This window comes from Canis aureus, chromosome 5, assembly GCF_053574225.1.
Source record: "Canis aureus isolate CA01 chromosome 5, VMU_Caureus_v.1.0, whole genome shotgun sequence".
Taxonomy (NCBI): Eukaryota; Metazoa; Chordata; class Mammalia; order Carnivora; family Canidae; genus Canis; species Canis aureus.
Window position 1 is genome coordinate 37,123,119 of NC_135615.1, and position 15,413 is coordinate 37,138,531.

At 43.8% G+C, this 15,413-nt stretch overlaps 2 protein-coding genes and 1 pseudogene across 10 annotated transcripts in view; all 3 read left to right on the forward strand.

The window, feature by feature from the left end:
• The window catches only part of LOC144313998 (protocadherin gamma-C5), a 183,459-nt gene that overhangs the window by 72,838 nt on the left and 95,208 nt on the right, over window positions 1–15,413 (forward strand). Inside the window, exon 1 of one of the 9 annotated variants that reach the window (XM_077897571.1) lies at window positions 1,857–4,471. The exons of the other annotated variants lie outside the window; for them this stretch is intronic. Within the exon in view, the coding sequence (XP_077753697.1) occupies window positions 2,006–4,471 (2,466 nt within the window). The 5' untranslated portion in view covers window positions 1,857–2,005. Of the gene's footprint in view, window positions 1–1,856; window positions 4,472–15,413 lie in introns of those variants that run through there. 9 annotated transcript variants of the gene reach the window in all.
• LOC144313999 (protocadherin gamma-B5) lies at window positions 6,754–13,194 on the forward strand. Its single transcript, XM_077897596.1, has 2 exons — window positions 6,754–9,926; window positions 12,754–13,194. Exons 1-2 carry the CDS (start codon window positions 7,518–7,520, stop codon window positions 12,769–12,771), a joined length of 2,427 nt encoding a protein of 808 aa, XP_077753722.1. The 5' UTR covers window positions 6,754–7,517; the 3' UTR covers window positions 12,772–13,194.
• Window positions 12,878–15,407, forward strand: LOC144313263 (protocadherin gamma-A9 pseudogene; annotated as a pseudogene).

Consider the following 15,413-nt stretch of genomic DNA (forward strand, 5'->3'; position numbering starts at 1 on the left):
GTATGTTTAAAAGCATTTTACTCACTAGTAAGACCATTATGCTCACCAGAAGATAAACATACTTTCTTTTACATAAACAGCATAGGTTTTCATACACAACCCTATATAATTTTAAACTATTTTGCAGCCTTAATATAGTCAGAGGTCTTCTAGTCATTCTCTTATCTCTAGGAGAAAAATAGAGTCTTCAGTTCTTCAAATCTTAGACAAAATTGCCAATGTGATGTGCATACAAATATATATTATAATACAGTTTTCATCTTTGCTAGATTTCTGTTAGTAACCACTCAGTTACTGGCCACTTCACAAACTACTGAAGAAAAAAGCCAATTTTTTTTGTACCCACACTTTTTGACTGCTTGGTGATAATTATGTGTTCTGTTTTTGTGGTTCTCTTTATCAAAATACTAATTAAGATAAAATTAACTTTAGATCCAATAAAAATATACAAAAATATGTAAATCAAACTTCAGCAAAAAATATACAAAAATAAAAATAATAAAATTAACTTTAAAATAGATCTTTCTTAAGGAGTTAGTTAAGTCGGTTTAAAAATGTAAACATCCCTCATTGTAGAAGAGTAAGATGGAGATTTGCTTTTCCTTGTGTATTCATTTGTATTTCAAAAATATTTCCTATTCAAATAGAAAAAATACATTATTTAAATAATGGAGTGCCTGGGTGGCTTCGTCAGTTAAACCTCTGCCTTCAACTCAGGTCAATATCTCAGGATCTTGGGATCAAACCCCACATGGGCTCTGTGCATCTTGAGGAGTCTGCTTGTCCCTCTCCTCCTCCCTCTGCTCCTCCCACCACTCACAGTCTCTCTGAAATACAATACAATACAATACAATACAATACAATAAAATATAATAAAATCTTAAAACAAAACAAGGGTGCCTGGCTGGCTCAGTTGGTATAGCACTGGATTCTTCATTTTGGGGTTGAGTTTGAGCCCCACCTTGGGTATAGAGATTATAAATAAATAAATAAATAAATAAATAAATAAATAAATAAAGTAAAATAATATAATCTCATGAACATTGAAAGTAAAAGCATTTATCCTGTTAAAATTTCACAATATTAATTTGAAAACAATCAATATGTAATTAAAATGGCATTTTAAAAAGAAACTTAGAAATCAACAGCTCTAAAAGATTACTATAATGATTAATTGGTTTACATCAAGTACAATATCTTCTGAGTCAATCATTTTCAATAGCTCTACTTTAGTCTAAAAATGAATTTACTTCCAGTGACAACTGGAGTCCTTAGTTAAGAATAGATTTACAATAAATCTTAGAGCATAGTAAGAAATGAAATTTAATGATTTACATTTTGAGTAAATTGGGGATTCCTGGGTGACTCAGCGGTTTAGCGCCTGCCTTTGGCCCAGGACTGATCCTGGAATCCCAGGATCAAGTCCCACATGGGGCTCCCTGCATGGAGCCTGCTTCTCCCTCTACCTGTGTCTCTGCCTCTCTCTCTCTCTCTCTCTCTCTCTCTGTGTCTCATGAATAAATAAATAAAATCTTTTTTAAAAAAAAGTAAATGTATTCCAGAAATTTGAGTAATGTGAGATTCACCCATAAATTTTGGGGGATCATTTAATAATACTATATAAAACTTTAATCCTACTTAATCTCATGCTTCTTGGCAATGACTTTTAAAATCTGAATTCAGAAACAAACTAAATAAATTCAAAACATACTATAAAAGGCAAGTAGTATTTTTTTTTTCTCTCAATAACCTAGCGCATATTATTACATTTCTAAGTGGGTGCAGTAACTGCTTAGGACTCTAAGCGCCGCTGTTCACCTACTTGGAGATCAATGTAACAAAATGCCATCCGGTTACTAAGCGCTCCCATTTCGCAAAGACCCACAGATCCCACAAACCAACTGCAGGGCTGCGGAAACTCTCTCCCTACATCTGAGACACTCTAGTTTTCTATAAGATGATCTTCATAGCATCAGCAAAAAGGTAAACACGACACATATGCCCAATGAGGATTCTGAGTGGATTCAGTAGTAAAAGAATAATGGCTGCTCCAAAAAATTACCAGAGACGCGGCAACCTGGTCCTGCTGTGCGCGCTCCTGGGCACGCTGGGGGAAATGGGGAGAGGACAGATCCACTATTCAGTGCCAGAAGAGAGCGACAAAGGATCCTTTGTGGGTAACATCTCCAAGGACCTGAATCTGGAGTCACACGAGCTCGTGAAGCACGGAGTCCGCATCGTCTCCAGAGGTAGGACACAGCTTTTTGCTCTGCACCAGAAAACTGGCAGCTTGCTCACAGCGGAGAGGATAGACCGGGAGGAGCTCTGCGCTCAGAATGCGCGGTGTTTAGTACATATCAACATCTTGGCTGAAGGCAAAGGAAAACTTTTCAGGATAGAAATAGAAATCACTGATATCAATGATAATAACCCAAAATTCCAGGTCGAAAATGTGGAAATGAAAATTAATGAAATCGCTGCACCTGGAACACGTTATCCCCTCCCAGAGGCTGTTGACCCGGATGTGGGCATGAATTCCTTACAGAGCTACCAGCTCAGCCCCAATCTCCACTTCTCCCTGGACGTGCAAACTGGAGAGGATGGAACTCTACACCCAGAGCTGGTGCTGGAGCAGGCCCTGGACCGCGAGGAAGAGGCTGTTCACCACCTGGTCCTCAGCGCCTCTGACGGCGGTGACCCGCGTCGCTCCAGCACCATGCATATCCACGTGACGGTGTTGGATACAAACGACAATGCCCCGGTTTTTACTCTACCGGTTTACCGAGTGAAAGTCCCAGAGAACGTGCCCCTGGGCACCCGGCTGCTTACTGTGAGCGCCAGCGACCCAGATGAGGGAGCCAACGGAGAAGTGGTCTACAGATTCTGGAAAATTAGTGAAAAACAATCTCCGTTATTCCAGCTTAATGAAAATACTGGGGAAATATCAACAGCAGGGGATCTAGACTATGAAGAATGTGCATTTTATGAAATGGAAATACAAGCTGAAGATGTAGGGGCACTTTTGGGGAGGACCAGAGTACTCATTTCAGTGGAAGATGTAAATGACAATAGACCAGAAGTGGTCATTACATCTCTGTTTAGCCCAGTCTTGGAAAATAGTCTTCCTGGGACAGTAATTGCCTTCTTGAATGTGCATGACCGAGACTCTGGGAAGAATGGTCAAGTTGTCTGTTACACACCTCATAATTTACCTTTTCAATTAGAAAAATCAATAGATAATTACTATAGATTGGTGACATGGAAATATCTGGACCGAGAAAAGATTTCTATGTACAATATCACAGTGATGGCTTCAGATCTAGGAACTCCTTCTCTATCTACAGAAACTTACATCATTCTCTATGTGGCAGATATCAATGACAATCCACCCACCTTCCTTCAAGTCTCCTATTCAGCCTATATCCCAGAGAACAACCCCAGAGGTGCCTCCATCTTCACTATGATGGCTTACGACCCCGACAGTGGCAAAAACGCCCAGGTCACATACTCTGTGACCGAGGACATCATCATGGGGGGGCCTCTATCCTCCTATGTCTCCATCGACTCAGACACAGGCATCCTATATGCATTGTGCTCCTTTGATTATGAGCACATACGAGACTTGCAGTTACTGGTGACTGCCAGCGATAGTGGGGACCCTCCACTTAGCAGCAACGTGTCACTGACCGTGTTCGTGTTGGACCAGAATGACAACAGACCAGAGATCCTGTACCCTGCCCTCCCCACCGATGGTTCCACAGGCGTGGAGCTGGCGCCCCGCTCCGCAGAACCCAGCTACCTGGTCACCAAGGTGGTGGCAGTGGACAGAGACTCAGGCCAGAACGCCTGGCTGTCCTACCACCTGCTCAAGGCCAGCGAGCCTGGGCTCTTCGAGGTGGGGCTGCACACGGGAGAGGTGCGCACAGCTCGGGCCCTGCTGGACAGAGACGCGCTCAAGCAGAGCCTGGTGGTGGCCGTGCAGGACCACGGCCAGCCCCCTCTCTCGGCCACCGTCACGCTCACCGTGGCTGTGGCAGACAGCATCCCCGACATCTTGGCGGACCCGGGCAGCATCAGGACCTCAGCTGACCCAGACGACTCCGATCTCACGCTGTACCTGGTGGTGGCCGTGGCCGCAGTCTCCTGCGTCTTCCTCGCCTTTGTCATCGTGCTGCTGGCGCTCAGGCTGAGGCGCTGGCACGCGTCGCGTCTGCTCCAGGCTGCAGGAGGAGGGCTGCTGGGCGCGCCGGCCTCGGCCTCGCAGTTTGTGGGCGTGGACGGGGTGCGGGCGTTCCTGCAGACCTATTCTCACGAGGTGTCCCTGACCGCGGGCTCGCGGGAGAGTCACGTGATCTTCCCGCAGCCCAACTATGTGGACACACTAATCAGTCTGGAGAGCTGTGAGAAAAATGATTCTTTGTTAACATGCGTGGATCTTCATGAATGTAAGGATGAAACTACTTCTGTTCAGGTGAGTTCAGTTCTTTGTTCATGTTTAATTCTCAAAAGAATTGTATTTTTTTATAAATTTATGTTCTTAGAACACAGTTCTTGGAGATAGTTCAAATTTTTTTTTAAATGACAGAAAGTTTTTGGTTTGTTTTATTGGTGATACTATAAAATTGAGGTTCTAATCATGATAATTTGCTTCCTTTGCTTTATAAAGGCTCAGACACATTGTTTAAATGTTAAACTCTCAACTTTTTAAAATCCATATGTGGGACACCTGGCTGGCTCATTCAGTAGAGCATGTGATTCTTGATCTCAGGGTAGTGAGTTCTAGCCCAGCTTTGGGTGTAGAGCTTACTTTAAAAAAATTATTAAATAGGGGCGCCTGTGTGTTTGGCTCAGTTGGGCCTCAGACTCTTGGTTTCTGCTTCGGTAGTGATCTCATGGGTCATGGGATCAAGTCTTGATAGGGCTCCTGGCTCATTGAGGAGTCTGCTTGAAGGTTCTTTCCCTCTGCCCCTCCCTGCACTTCTGCTCAAGCTTTCTCTCAGTTATATATATTTTTTTTCTCAGAAAAAATAGCGGAGACTTTTAAATCCTTGTATTAGCTTAGTAAAAGTAAACTACATCTCACAATTTTAGGATTCTGTTTAGGGTTGGATCTTGAGGGTCTAAGGTTTTCTAGGCTTTTGAAGATTTCTTCACTTCAGTCCCCTTTTATGAGGCTTGTGTTTGCATCAGTACCTTTCAATTTTTAATACTTACTATATTTCAAAATGCAAATACATTTGAAAGGGTGGAACCCTATAGTAGGTGAGGCTGGTTCCCTTATGTGTCAGTGGTCTCCAAGAGCTCATACTAAAGTGGACATAGAATCTAAAGTTTAAAATGTCCAGCTCCCCCAAGGAAACAAAAATAAAAACAACAAAATCATATTTGAAGTAAAATATCCTTTTGTAATATGATGAAAACATATTTTCAGTAAGTAAGAAAATATGTAAAATACAGAAAACATACTTTCAGTAAGTTCCAATGAGTTCTTTTGATTGGGCAGCCATGTGAAATGTGCTGTGTTCTCATGGTGAGAGATTTTGAGAATGTTGGTTTTAAGAAAAAGTTTAATATAAACAGATTCTAAACAAGCTGATCAACTCAATTAGAAAATAATTCCATCTGGATTATATGTTTTCTGTATTCCTTGTTACAGCTTTAATAGTGCTCTTAATTTGTCATCACATGAGAATGAAAACAATAAAGCATTTGTTATAAAAAGGTTACTTCCCAAGGATTGTGTAGTGTTTCTTCCTATTTTGCATGTACTGTGGGTGGGATTTAACTTCATATTTTCTGTAGTGTGTCTTCCTATTTTGCATGTACTGTGGGTGGGATTTAACTTCATGTTTTCTGTAGTGTGTGTGCACAGATATTTGAGGGAATAACTATATTATTGACACTATGCTATTTTTAATTTTTAAGATTTTATTTATTTATTAATGGGGGAGGGAATGGACACTGGCAGAGGGAGAAGCAGACTCCATGCCGGGAGCCTGATGTGGGACTTGATCCTGGGTCTCCAGGATCACATCCTGGGATGAAGGCGGCGCTAAACCACTGAGCCACCCGGGCTGCCCAACGCTTTGCCAATTTTAAAAGTGTTTGGAAATTTACCCTGATGGAAAGTCCTTTTCTCTTGTTCAAAACATTCACTGATTGTTTAAATATTTCAACAAATGGAGTAAAATAATTAGAACAAATGTCATTTGCCGAGGAAATTTATGTGAATAAACTTACCATAAGCTCAATTCTAAAGTTATTACTTCCGGACAAAATAGGTACATAGATAAGAAAGTAATGTGATCTACAATTCTTTTGTGACTTTGTATTGAATAATAGATAAACATTTCCCTGGTGACTTAAGAATGAACTAATGTAATACATTGGGTATGACGTAAACCAAGTAATTTTGAGACATGAAGAAGAAGGTAGAGTAAATCATCTCTTGGCTGCATCATAGGGACAGGGTTTTTTTAAATGAATACTTCCTTAGATAGTTAAAAGAGTAAGAAGAAATTATTTTTAAAACAGAGGATTGATATTATCAGAAGAAAGAGATGTTTGAAGATGTATAAAATTGCACAACTTTACAGAATAATTTTCTTTTTTAAAAAGATTTTATTTATTTATTCATGAGAGACCCAGAGAGAGAGGCAGAGACACACACAGGCAGAGGGAGAAGCAGGCTCCACACAGGGAGCCCAATGTGGGACTCAATCCTAGGACTCCAGAATCATGCCCTGGGCCAAAGGCAGGCACTAAACCACTGAGCCACCCAGGCGTTCCATACAGAATAATTTTCATCAGTGTTAGTATTCTCTAATATATGTGATATTAAACAGCATCAATCGTGTAGAAATGTTGGGGAAAACATTTAGGAACCAGTGAAAGAAGATTAAAATTGTCTCACATTCCATACTTAATAAGGAGAAATAAATTTTTGAAGTCAGTAGATGATAAACTCTCTGAGGTCAGGCCTCTGTCATTCATTTTTATATTGCCACTGACAAGGGCAGTTAATTAGCACAAGGCAAAAGTTCAATGTATGTTTCTAGTAGGGGGAAATGGATGGACTAGTATCTGTAGGTTTCTAAAAAACAACATATTTCTAATAATTTGAAAACATGTCAAAAGCTACCTTAAAGAAGGCTTTATAATTTAATATATTAAATATGTTAACATAAAAACAAGGCTGTTCAGTTAGATTGTAATTACAGTAGCTGGTTAAACTGAAGCATCCAAGGCTGCAGTTTCCTAGTGCGGACTGTGGGCGCCGCTGTTGGCCAAAGTGGAGAGCTTGGGCACTGGCGATCTCCTCGCGCAGCCGCAGCGCACTTTCCCTATCAGACTCTCTAGCCCGAGCCTTTAACACCACTTCCTCCTTTGGAAAAGAAGAAACCCCGACCCTCACACAGGACTTACAGCCTTTTCGGAGCTCCGGACATCAGCGGCACAGAGATCATTTGTAATCCGGCGTCTCCGGGCCGGTGAGCAACCTGAGCGGAGCAACAGGGATGGGGAGCGGCGCTGGAGAGAGGGGCTGGGCTGAGAGGTGGCCAGTGCTCTTTCCCTTCCTGCTGTCTTTGTTCTGCTGGGCGCTCTCGGAGCAGATCCGCTACCGGATTCCCGAGGAAATGCCCGAGGGTTCGGTGGTGGGGAACCTCGCCAAGGATTTGGGACTCAGCGTGCACGAGTTACCGACTCGACAACTGCGCATCAGTTTGGAGAAGCCTTACTTCACCGTGAGCGCCAAGAGCGGGGAGTTACTTGTGAGCAGCAGGCTAGACCGGGAGCAGATGTGCGGGAAGAAGTCAGCCTGTACTCTGGAATTTGAGGCTGTTGCTGAAAATCCGTTGAACTTTTATCACGTGAGTGTGGACGTCGAAGATATTAATGACCACACGCCAAAATTCACCCAAACTTCTTTTGATCTGCAAATAAGTGAGTCTACTGTGCCAGGCACTCGGTTTATATTAGAAGCAGCAGAAGATGCAGATATTGGCTTAAATGGTCTTCAGATTTATAAACTCTCTCTTAGCCCTCGTTTCTCATTGATAAATAAGGATAAATTAGATGGCAGTAAATACCCAGAACTGGCACTGGAGAAACGTTTAGACCGGGAACAACAGAGTTACCATTGTCTAGTTTTGACTGCCTTGGATGGTGGAGATCCGCCGCTCAGCGGCACCACTGAACTCCAGATCCAGGTCACTGATGCCAATGATAACCCCCCTGTTTTCAACCAGGACGTATACAGAGTAAGCCTTCCAGAAAACGTGCCCCCAGGGACTGCAGTGCTGCAGGTGTCAGCCACTGACCAAGATGAGGGCATCAACTCTGAAATCACTTACTCCTTCTACAGGACAGGGCAAGTCTTCAGTCTGAATTCAAAGACCGGGGAAATCACAACTCTAAGGACGCTGGATTTCGAAGAAACCAAGGAATATTCTATAGTGGTAGAAGGGAGGGATGGTGGAGGACTAGCTGCGCAATGTACGGTAGAAATTAACATTCAAGATGAAAATGACAATAGTCCAGAAGTTACATTCCATTCTCTAGCCGAAATGATTCTGGAAAACGGACCACCAGGAACGCTAATTGCTTTGATCAAGATACATGATCAAGATTCCGGGGAGAATGGGGAGGTTAATTGTCGATTAGAGGGTGAAGTTCCTTTTCAGATTACCTCTTCATCCAAAAATTCATATAAGTTAGTAATAGACGGGACTCTGGACCGAGAACAGACCCCTGAGTACAATGTCACCATCACAGCCACCGACAGGGGAAAGCCGCCCCTCTCTTCTAGTATAAGCATCACTCTGCACATTGCGGATGTCAACGACAACGCGCCAGTTTTCCAGCAGGCCTCCTACGTGGTCCACGTGGCCGAAAACAACCCTCCTGGAGCCTCCATCGCCCAAGTCAGCGCCTCCGACCCCGACCTGGGGCCCAACGGCCGCGTCTCCTACTCCATCGTGGCCAGCGACCTGGAGCCACGGGCGCTGGCGTCCTACGTGTCGGTGAGCGCGCAGAGCGGCGTGGTGTTCGCGCAGCGCGCCTTCGACCACGAGCAGCTGCGCGCCTTCGAGCTGACCCTGCAGGCCCGCGACCAGGGCTCGCCCGCGCTCAGCGCCAACGTGAGCCTGCGCGTGTTGGTGGGCGACCGCAACGACAACGCGCCGCGGGTGCTGTACCCGGCGCTGGGGCCCGACGGCTCGGCGCTCTTCGACACGGTGCCGCGCGCCGCGCAGCCCGGCTACCTGGTCACCAAGGTGGTGGCGGTGGACGCCGACTCGGGACACAATGCCTGGCTGTCATACCACGTGCTGCAGGCCAGCGAGCCGGGACTCTTCAGCCTGGGGCTGCGCACGGGCGAGGTGCGCACGGCGCGTGCTTTGGGCGACAGGGACGCGGCCCGCCAGCGCCTGCTGGTCGCTGTGCGGGATGGGGGACAGCCGCCCCTCTCGGCCACAGCCACGCTGCTCCTGGTTTTCGCTGACAGCTTGCAGGAGGCGCTGCCAGACGTCAGCGAGCGCCAGGCGCCCGCTGATCCCCAGGCTGAGCTGCAGTTCTACCTGGTGGTGGCTTTGGCCTTGATCTCCGTGCTCTTCCTCCTCGCGGTGATTCTGGCGGTTGCCCTGCGCCTGCGACGCTCCTCCAGCTCCACCACCTGGGGCTGCCTTCGGCCTGGTCTGTGTGTCAAGTCCGGACCTGTGGTTCCTCCCAACTGTAGCGAAGGGACTTTGCCCTATTCCTACAATTTGTGCGTTGCCCATACTGGAAAGACAGAGTTTAATTTTCTGAAATGTAACGAGCAGTTGAGTTCAGGACAAGATATACTACTCTGCAATGATTCATCTGGGGCCTTATTTCCACTTTATAATACCAATGAGTCGACTTCCCATCCTGAAACTCTAACCTCGGTGAGTTCTATTTAAGTATCTTCTTGTCATATATCAAATTTTTCATATTTATATGGAAATATATTGCATTTCTAAGAGTAGTGAGTTTTCTTAAAGATATTATAGCCCATCAGAAAGCTGTATTTCCATTCCTTAAGGATATTGGTGAGTTGGGAGTAGTTATGTGACATATAATACAGTTATAACACAAGTTCATATTTACAAAGTAGTGAGAGCGTGCTCCTTGCATCACAGCAAAAGCATTATATCAATTTCACATTTTTTGTAGGTAATAAAATTTACCCACTCTTTGCCTCACTTAACGTGAATTTTTTTACATATAAGTAAACATTAAATTTAAAGTAGGTGATCATTTAATTCATCCTTTAAAGCAAAGAAACTACTACTAGCCATCTTCTTTCCATAGTATAGCTTCCATCTTTTAAAATGTTTATTTCGCATATGTAGTTCCTTATATCTACCTAGTCATGACTGTTGAATACTTTAAAATTTTAAGAAAATAGTTTAGTAGGGGAGAGGGAGAGGGAGACTCAGTGAACTCATCAGAAGATGCAATCATTATCTAAATTCCTTCAAATTTTCTTGAATTTAAAATCCTCCTCTTAAAAAAAAATCTTCCTCTTTCTGTTATAGTTAATAGACACTTGGCAAAAAAAAAAAAAAGAAAAAAGAAAAGAAAATGCCCTTGCCTCTATCACTTGCTGTCATTCCTGACCTATATTTTTGGAAGACGTTGGGAAAGTCACTGGATTTGTCTTATTATTTGGAACTCTAAACATTAGTGAGTAGAGGTTTTCTCATCCTTGTATCTGTAGGAGGGAAGGAGAATCCTGAATTTTCCATTTTATGACAAAAAAAAAACTAATTTTAGGCTCTAAGTTACCATTTCTTTTTTTAAGATTTTATTTATTCATGAGAGACTCAGAGAGAGGCAGAGACAGAAGAAGCAGGCTCCATGCAAGGAGCCGGATATGGGACTGGATCCCAGAACTCCAGGATCACACCCTGAGCCAAAGGCCAGATGCTCAACAGCTGAGCCAGCCACCCAGGCATCCCTAAGTTATCATTTCTTAAGAATAGGTCTTCTACGTAGTCTTTCTTATCAGTTGCTTCAATAAATGGTATCTTTACAAACTGCTGAAAGAATTTTTTTAATATAAGCTCTATGTCTGGTGTGGGGCTTCATTTCACCACCCTGAAATCAAGAGTCACATGTTCAACTATTGGAGCCAGCCAGGTTCCTCTGAAAGAATTTCTTGTAATCACACTTATTGCTTTGTAGTGATAGTAATGTGTTCTACATCTGGTCTTCTTTTTCTCTCTAATTATTACAGAGATTTAAATGGCCTTTATTTTTTAAATATTTATTTATTTATTTATTTATGAGAGAGAGAGAGAGGCAGAGACACAGGAGGAGGGAGAAGCAGGCTCTGTGCCGGGAGCCTGACGTGGGACTCGATCTCAGGACTCCAGGATCGCGCCCTGGGCCAAAGGCAGGCGCTAAACCACCACTGAGCCATCCAGGCATCCCCTTAAATGACCTTTAAAATAAGAAGTTTAAGACTACTTTAAAATTGCATAATTTCTTTATGGAAGGATTGAAATGGAAACTTGCTTTTCACTGTGTGTTTATTTGAATATTCCAAATGCCATAGACTGTGTATGCATTATGTATTCTCATAGAAAACTAAAAAATTTTTTGAAATACCATAAATGTTTAACATCCACAAATATGTAACTTAAAAATAATTATTTCAAACTTTATCAATATTAGGTAAGAAAATCTATTACTCTTGCCTAATTAAAATTATTTTGGTGAATGAAATTTTAAGGAAACTTTAATCCAGCAAATTTACTATCTGAATAAATTAACCTTATAAAACAATTTCAAAGTAAATAGTCCATATATTCACTCAATATAACTTATGTAATGTATGTATAATATATAAAACTAAGAAAAATATGAATGTATTTCCAGAGGATTGCACATCTTAGTTACTTCAGAAAAATGACATTTAGAAAAATTTTGAAGCATTATAAAAAGGAAATTAGAATAATTTACATATATAAAATGAGAGCAAAATTCTACCACGAAGAAAAAAAATTCTACAGAGTAAGTTAATCTGATATTAAGAAAAAATGTTGAGGGGACCCAGGTGGCTCAGTCGGTTAAACCTCTGACTCTTGCTCTCAGCTCGGGTCTTGATCTCAGGGTCCTAAATTCAAGGCCTACATTCAGCTCTGTGCTGGGCGTGGAGCCTCCTTAAAAAAAGAGGAGATCCCTGGGTGGCTCAGCAGGTTTTGTGCTTGCCTTCCACCCAGGGTGTGATCCTGGAGTCCTGGGATCGAGTCCCACGTCAGGCTCCCTGCATGGAGCCTCCTTCTCCCTCTGCCTGTGTCTGCCTCTCTCTCTCTCTCTCTCTCTGTGTCTCTCATGAATAAATTTTTAAAAATCTTTAAAAAAAAAGAAAGAAATGGCGACTTAACGTGTATTATTAGAAGCTTCATTCTACTTCATTTTCAACTAACATATCCAGAAATGGTATTTGCTTTTGAAGTGAGAATGCAAGAAACAGACAAGTCCACAATCATGGTTAGAAAAATATTTTCTTTTTTAGTCATCTATAATCATCATCTCAGTGGGTGTAGTGACAGATTAGGACTCTAAGCGCCGCTGTTCGCCAGCTCTAAGAAAAGCTAAATGAGCTCTCTCATTTCCGGAAGTTACGATCTACAGCTACGCAAAGCTTCACAGATGCTGTGAATCGCAGCAAAAGCTGCAACAAAACTCACCCTCTTAACTTGCGGATCTTTGGTTTCTCCTAAGAAAAAAAGATCATCGTAATTTGCAGAAGGAAAAAAAGGAGTCAATTTGCACAGAAAGCTTTCTGGAAAAAAAAATACATAATGAAGCAACGATGGCCACTCCACTGAGTCTCCCGCCCCACTAAGGACTGGTTCTGCTGTGCCTTTTCCTGGACAGGCTGTGGGAGATCAGAGCCAGCCAGATCTGCTATTCGGTGCCTGAAGAGACAGAAAACGACTATATCGTGTAGGGACATCTCCAATGATCTGGGGCTGGAGCCCCGGGAGCTGGCGGAGCGCGGAGTCCGCATCCTCTCCAGGAGTAGGACACAGATTTTCAGGAAGCAGCAGCTTGATCACCGCGGACAGGATAGACCGGGAGGAGCTCCGCGCTCGGAGTGCGCGGTGCCTGGTGAACTTTGAAGTCCAGGTGGAAGACGGAGTAAAACATTACGGAATAGAAGTAGAAGTGACTGCTATAAACGACAGTGCGCCACAATTCCAGGCTGAGAACTGGAAATGAAAATTAATGAAATCACTGTGCGTGGAACACATCCCCTCCCCGAGGCTGTTGACCCGGATGTGGGCATGAATTCCTTATAGAGCTACCAGTTCAGCCCCAATCGCCACTTCTCCCTGGACGTGCAAACTGGAGAGGATGGAACTCTACACCCAGAGCTGGTACTGGAGTAGGCCCTGGACCGCGAGGAAGAGGCTGTTCACCACCTGGTCCTCAGCGCCGCTGACGGTGGTGACCCGCGTTGCTCCATCCAACACCGTGTACATCCACGTGAAGGTGTTGGCTACAAACGACAATGCCCCGGTTTTTACTCTACCGATTTACCGAAAGTTCCAGAGAACGTGCCCCCGGGCTGCTTGCTGTGAGCGCCAGCGACCCAGATGAGGGAGCCAACGGAGAAGTGGTCTACAGATTCTGGAAAATTAGTGAAAAACAATCTCCGTTATTCCAGCTTAATGAAAATACTGGGGAAATATCAACAGCAGGGGATCTAGACTATGAAGAATGTGCATTTTATTTTTAAAAAAAAATTTATTTATTCATGAGAGACACAGAGAGAGAGACAGAGACAGAGACGTAGGCAGAGAGAGAAGCAGGCTCCATGCAGGAGCCTGATGTAGGACTCGATCCCAGGACTCCAGGATCACGCCCTGGTCCAAAGGCAGACGCTCAACCGCTGAGCCACCCAGGCATCCCAGAATGTGCATTTTATGAAATGGAAATACAAGCTGAAGATGGAGCAGCACTTTTGGGGAGGACCAGAATACTCATTTTAGTGGAAGATGTAAAGGACAATAGACTGGAAGTGATCATTACATCTCTGTTTAGTCCAGTCTTGGAAAATACTCTTCCTAGGACAGTAATTGCCTTCTTGAATTTGCATGACCGAGACTCTGGGAAGAATGGTCAAGTTGTCTGTTACACACACACCTCATAATTTACTCTTTCAATTAGGAAATTTAATAGATTATTATAGATTGTTGACAGTGCACATTCTTAACAGAGGGGGGAAAAGCCTTCTGAATATCACATCACAGTAACTGCAACAGACAGAGGACTCGCCCTTGTCCATAGAAATTTACATCAACATACACCTTCAGCATCAAGGATAGCCCACCTTCCTTCTCTGGAAACTCCTACGACTAAGTATGAGGAGACAGACTGATGTCTCCCTGCAAACAACCTTAGAGGCATCTTCATCTTCTTGGTGACATCCCATGACACTGACAGCAATGAGAACACCCTGGTGTTATTTACACCTTGGCTGAGGACACTATCCAAGTATCGCATCTTTCTTCCTATATCTGCATCAACTCCGACACTGGCATGATATACATGCTGCACTCCTTCACCTTTGAGCTGTTTCATGATCTTTAAATGCAAGTGAGGGCAAGCCACAGGGGGAACCCACCATTAGCAGCAACGTGTCGCTGAACTTGTTTGTGCTGGACAATGCACCAAAGATCCTGTACCTCACTCTCCGCCACTGATGGTACCACCAGTGTGGAGCTGACATTCCAGTATCCAGAACCTGGCTACCTGGTAACCAAGGTGGTGGCTGTAGAAAGAGACTCAGGTCAGAATGCCTGGCTGTCGTACCACCTGCTCAAGGCCAGTGAACTTGGGCTCTTTGAGGTACAGGGCCTTCTGGACAGAGACAGGCTCCAGCAGAACCTGGTGGTAGGTCATCCCCCTCTCTCACCCACTATCACACTCACTGTGACCTTGGCTAACATTCCAGATGTGCTGGCTGACTTTAACAGTCTGGAGGTCTCTGCACACCCAGAGACCTCAGATCTCACTTTATACTTAGTGGTGGCAGTGCCTGCAATCTCCTGGCTCTTCCTCACCTTTGTCATTGTGTTGCTGGCACTCAGGTTGTGGCGCTGGCACACCTCACATCTATTCCACGCTTTGGGAGTTGGATTGGCTGGTGCGCTTTCTTCTCACTTTGTGTGTATGGACCGGGTACTGGCTTTTCTGCCGACTTATTCCCAGGAAGCTTCATTCATGGTGGACTCCTGGGAGAGTCACGTGATCTTTCCCCAGCCCAAGTATGACAACATGCTGATCAGCCAGAGGGCTGGAAGAAAAATGACCTTTTATATGTTTCAGATGATTCTAAGTTTCCTATAGAAAACACCTCTTTGGTATCAGTAAGT

Excerpts from the sequence above, each read along its gene's own strand:
- LOC144313999 (XM_077897596.1), top strand. The coding sequence starts at position 7,518 with ATGGGGAGCGGCGCTGGAGAGAGGGGCTGGGCTGAGAGGTGGCCAGTG.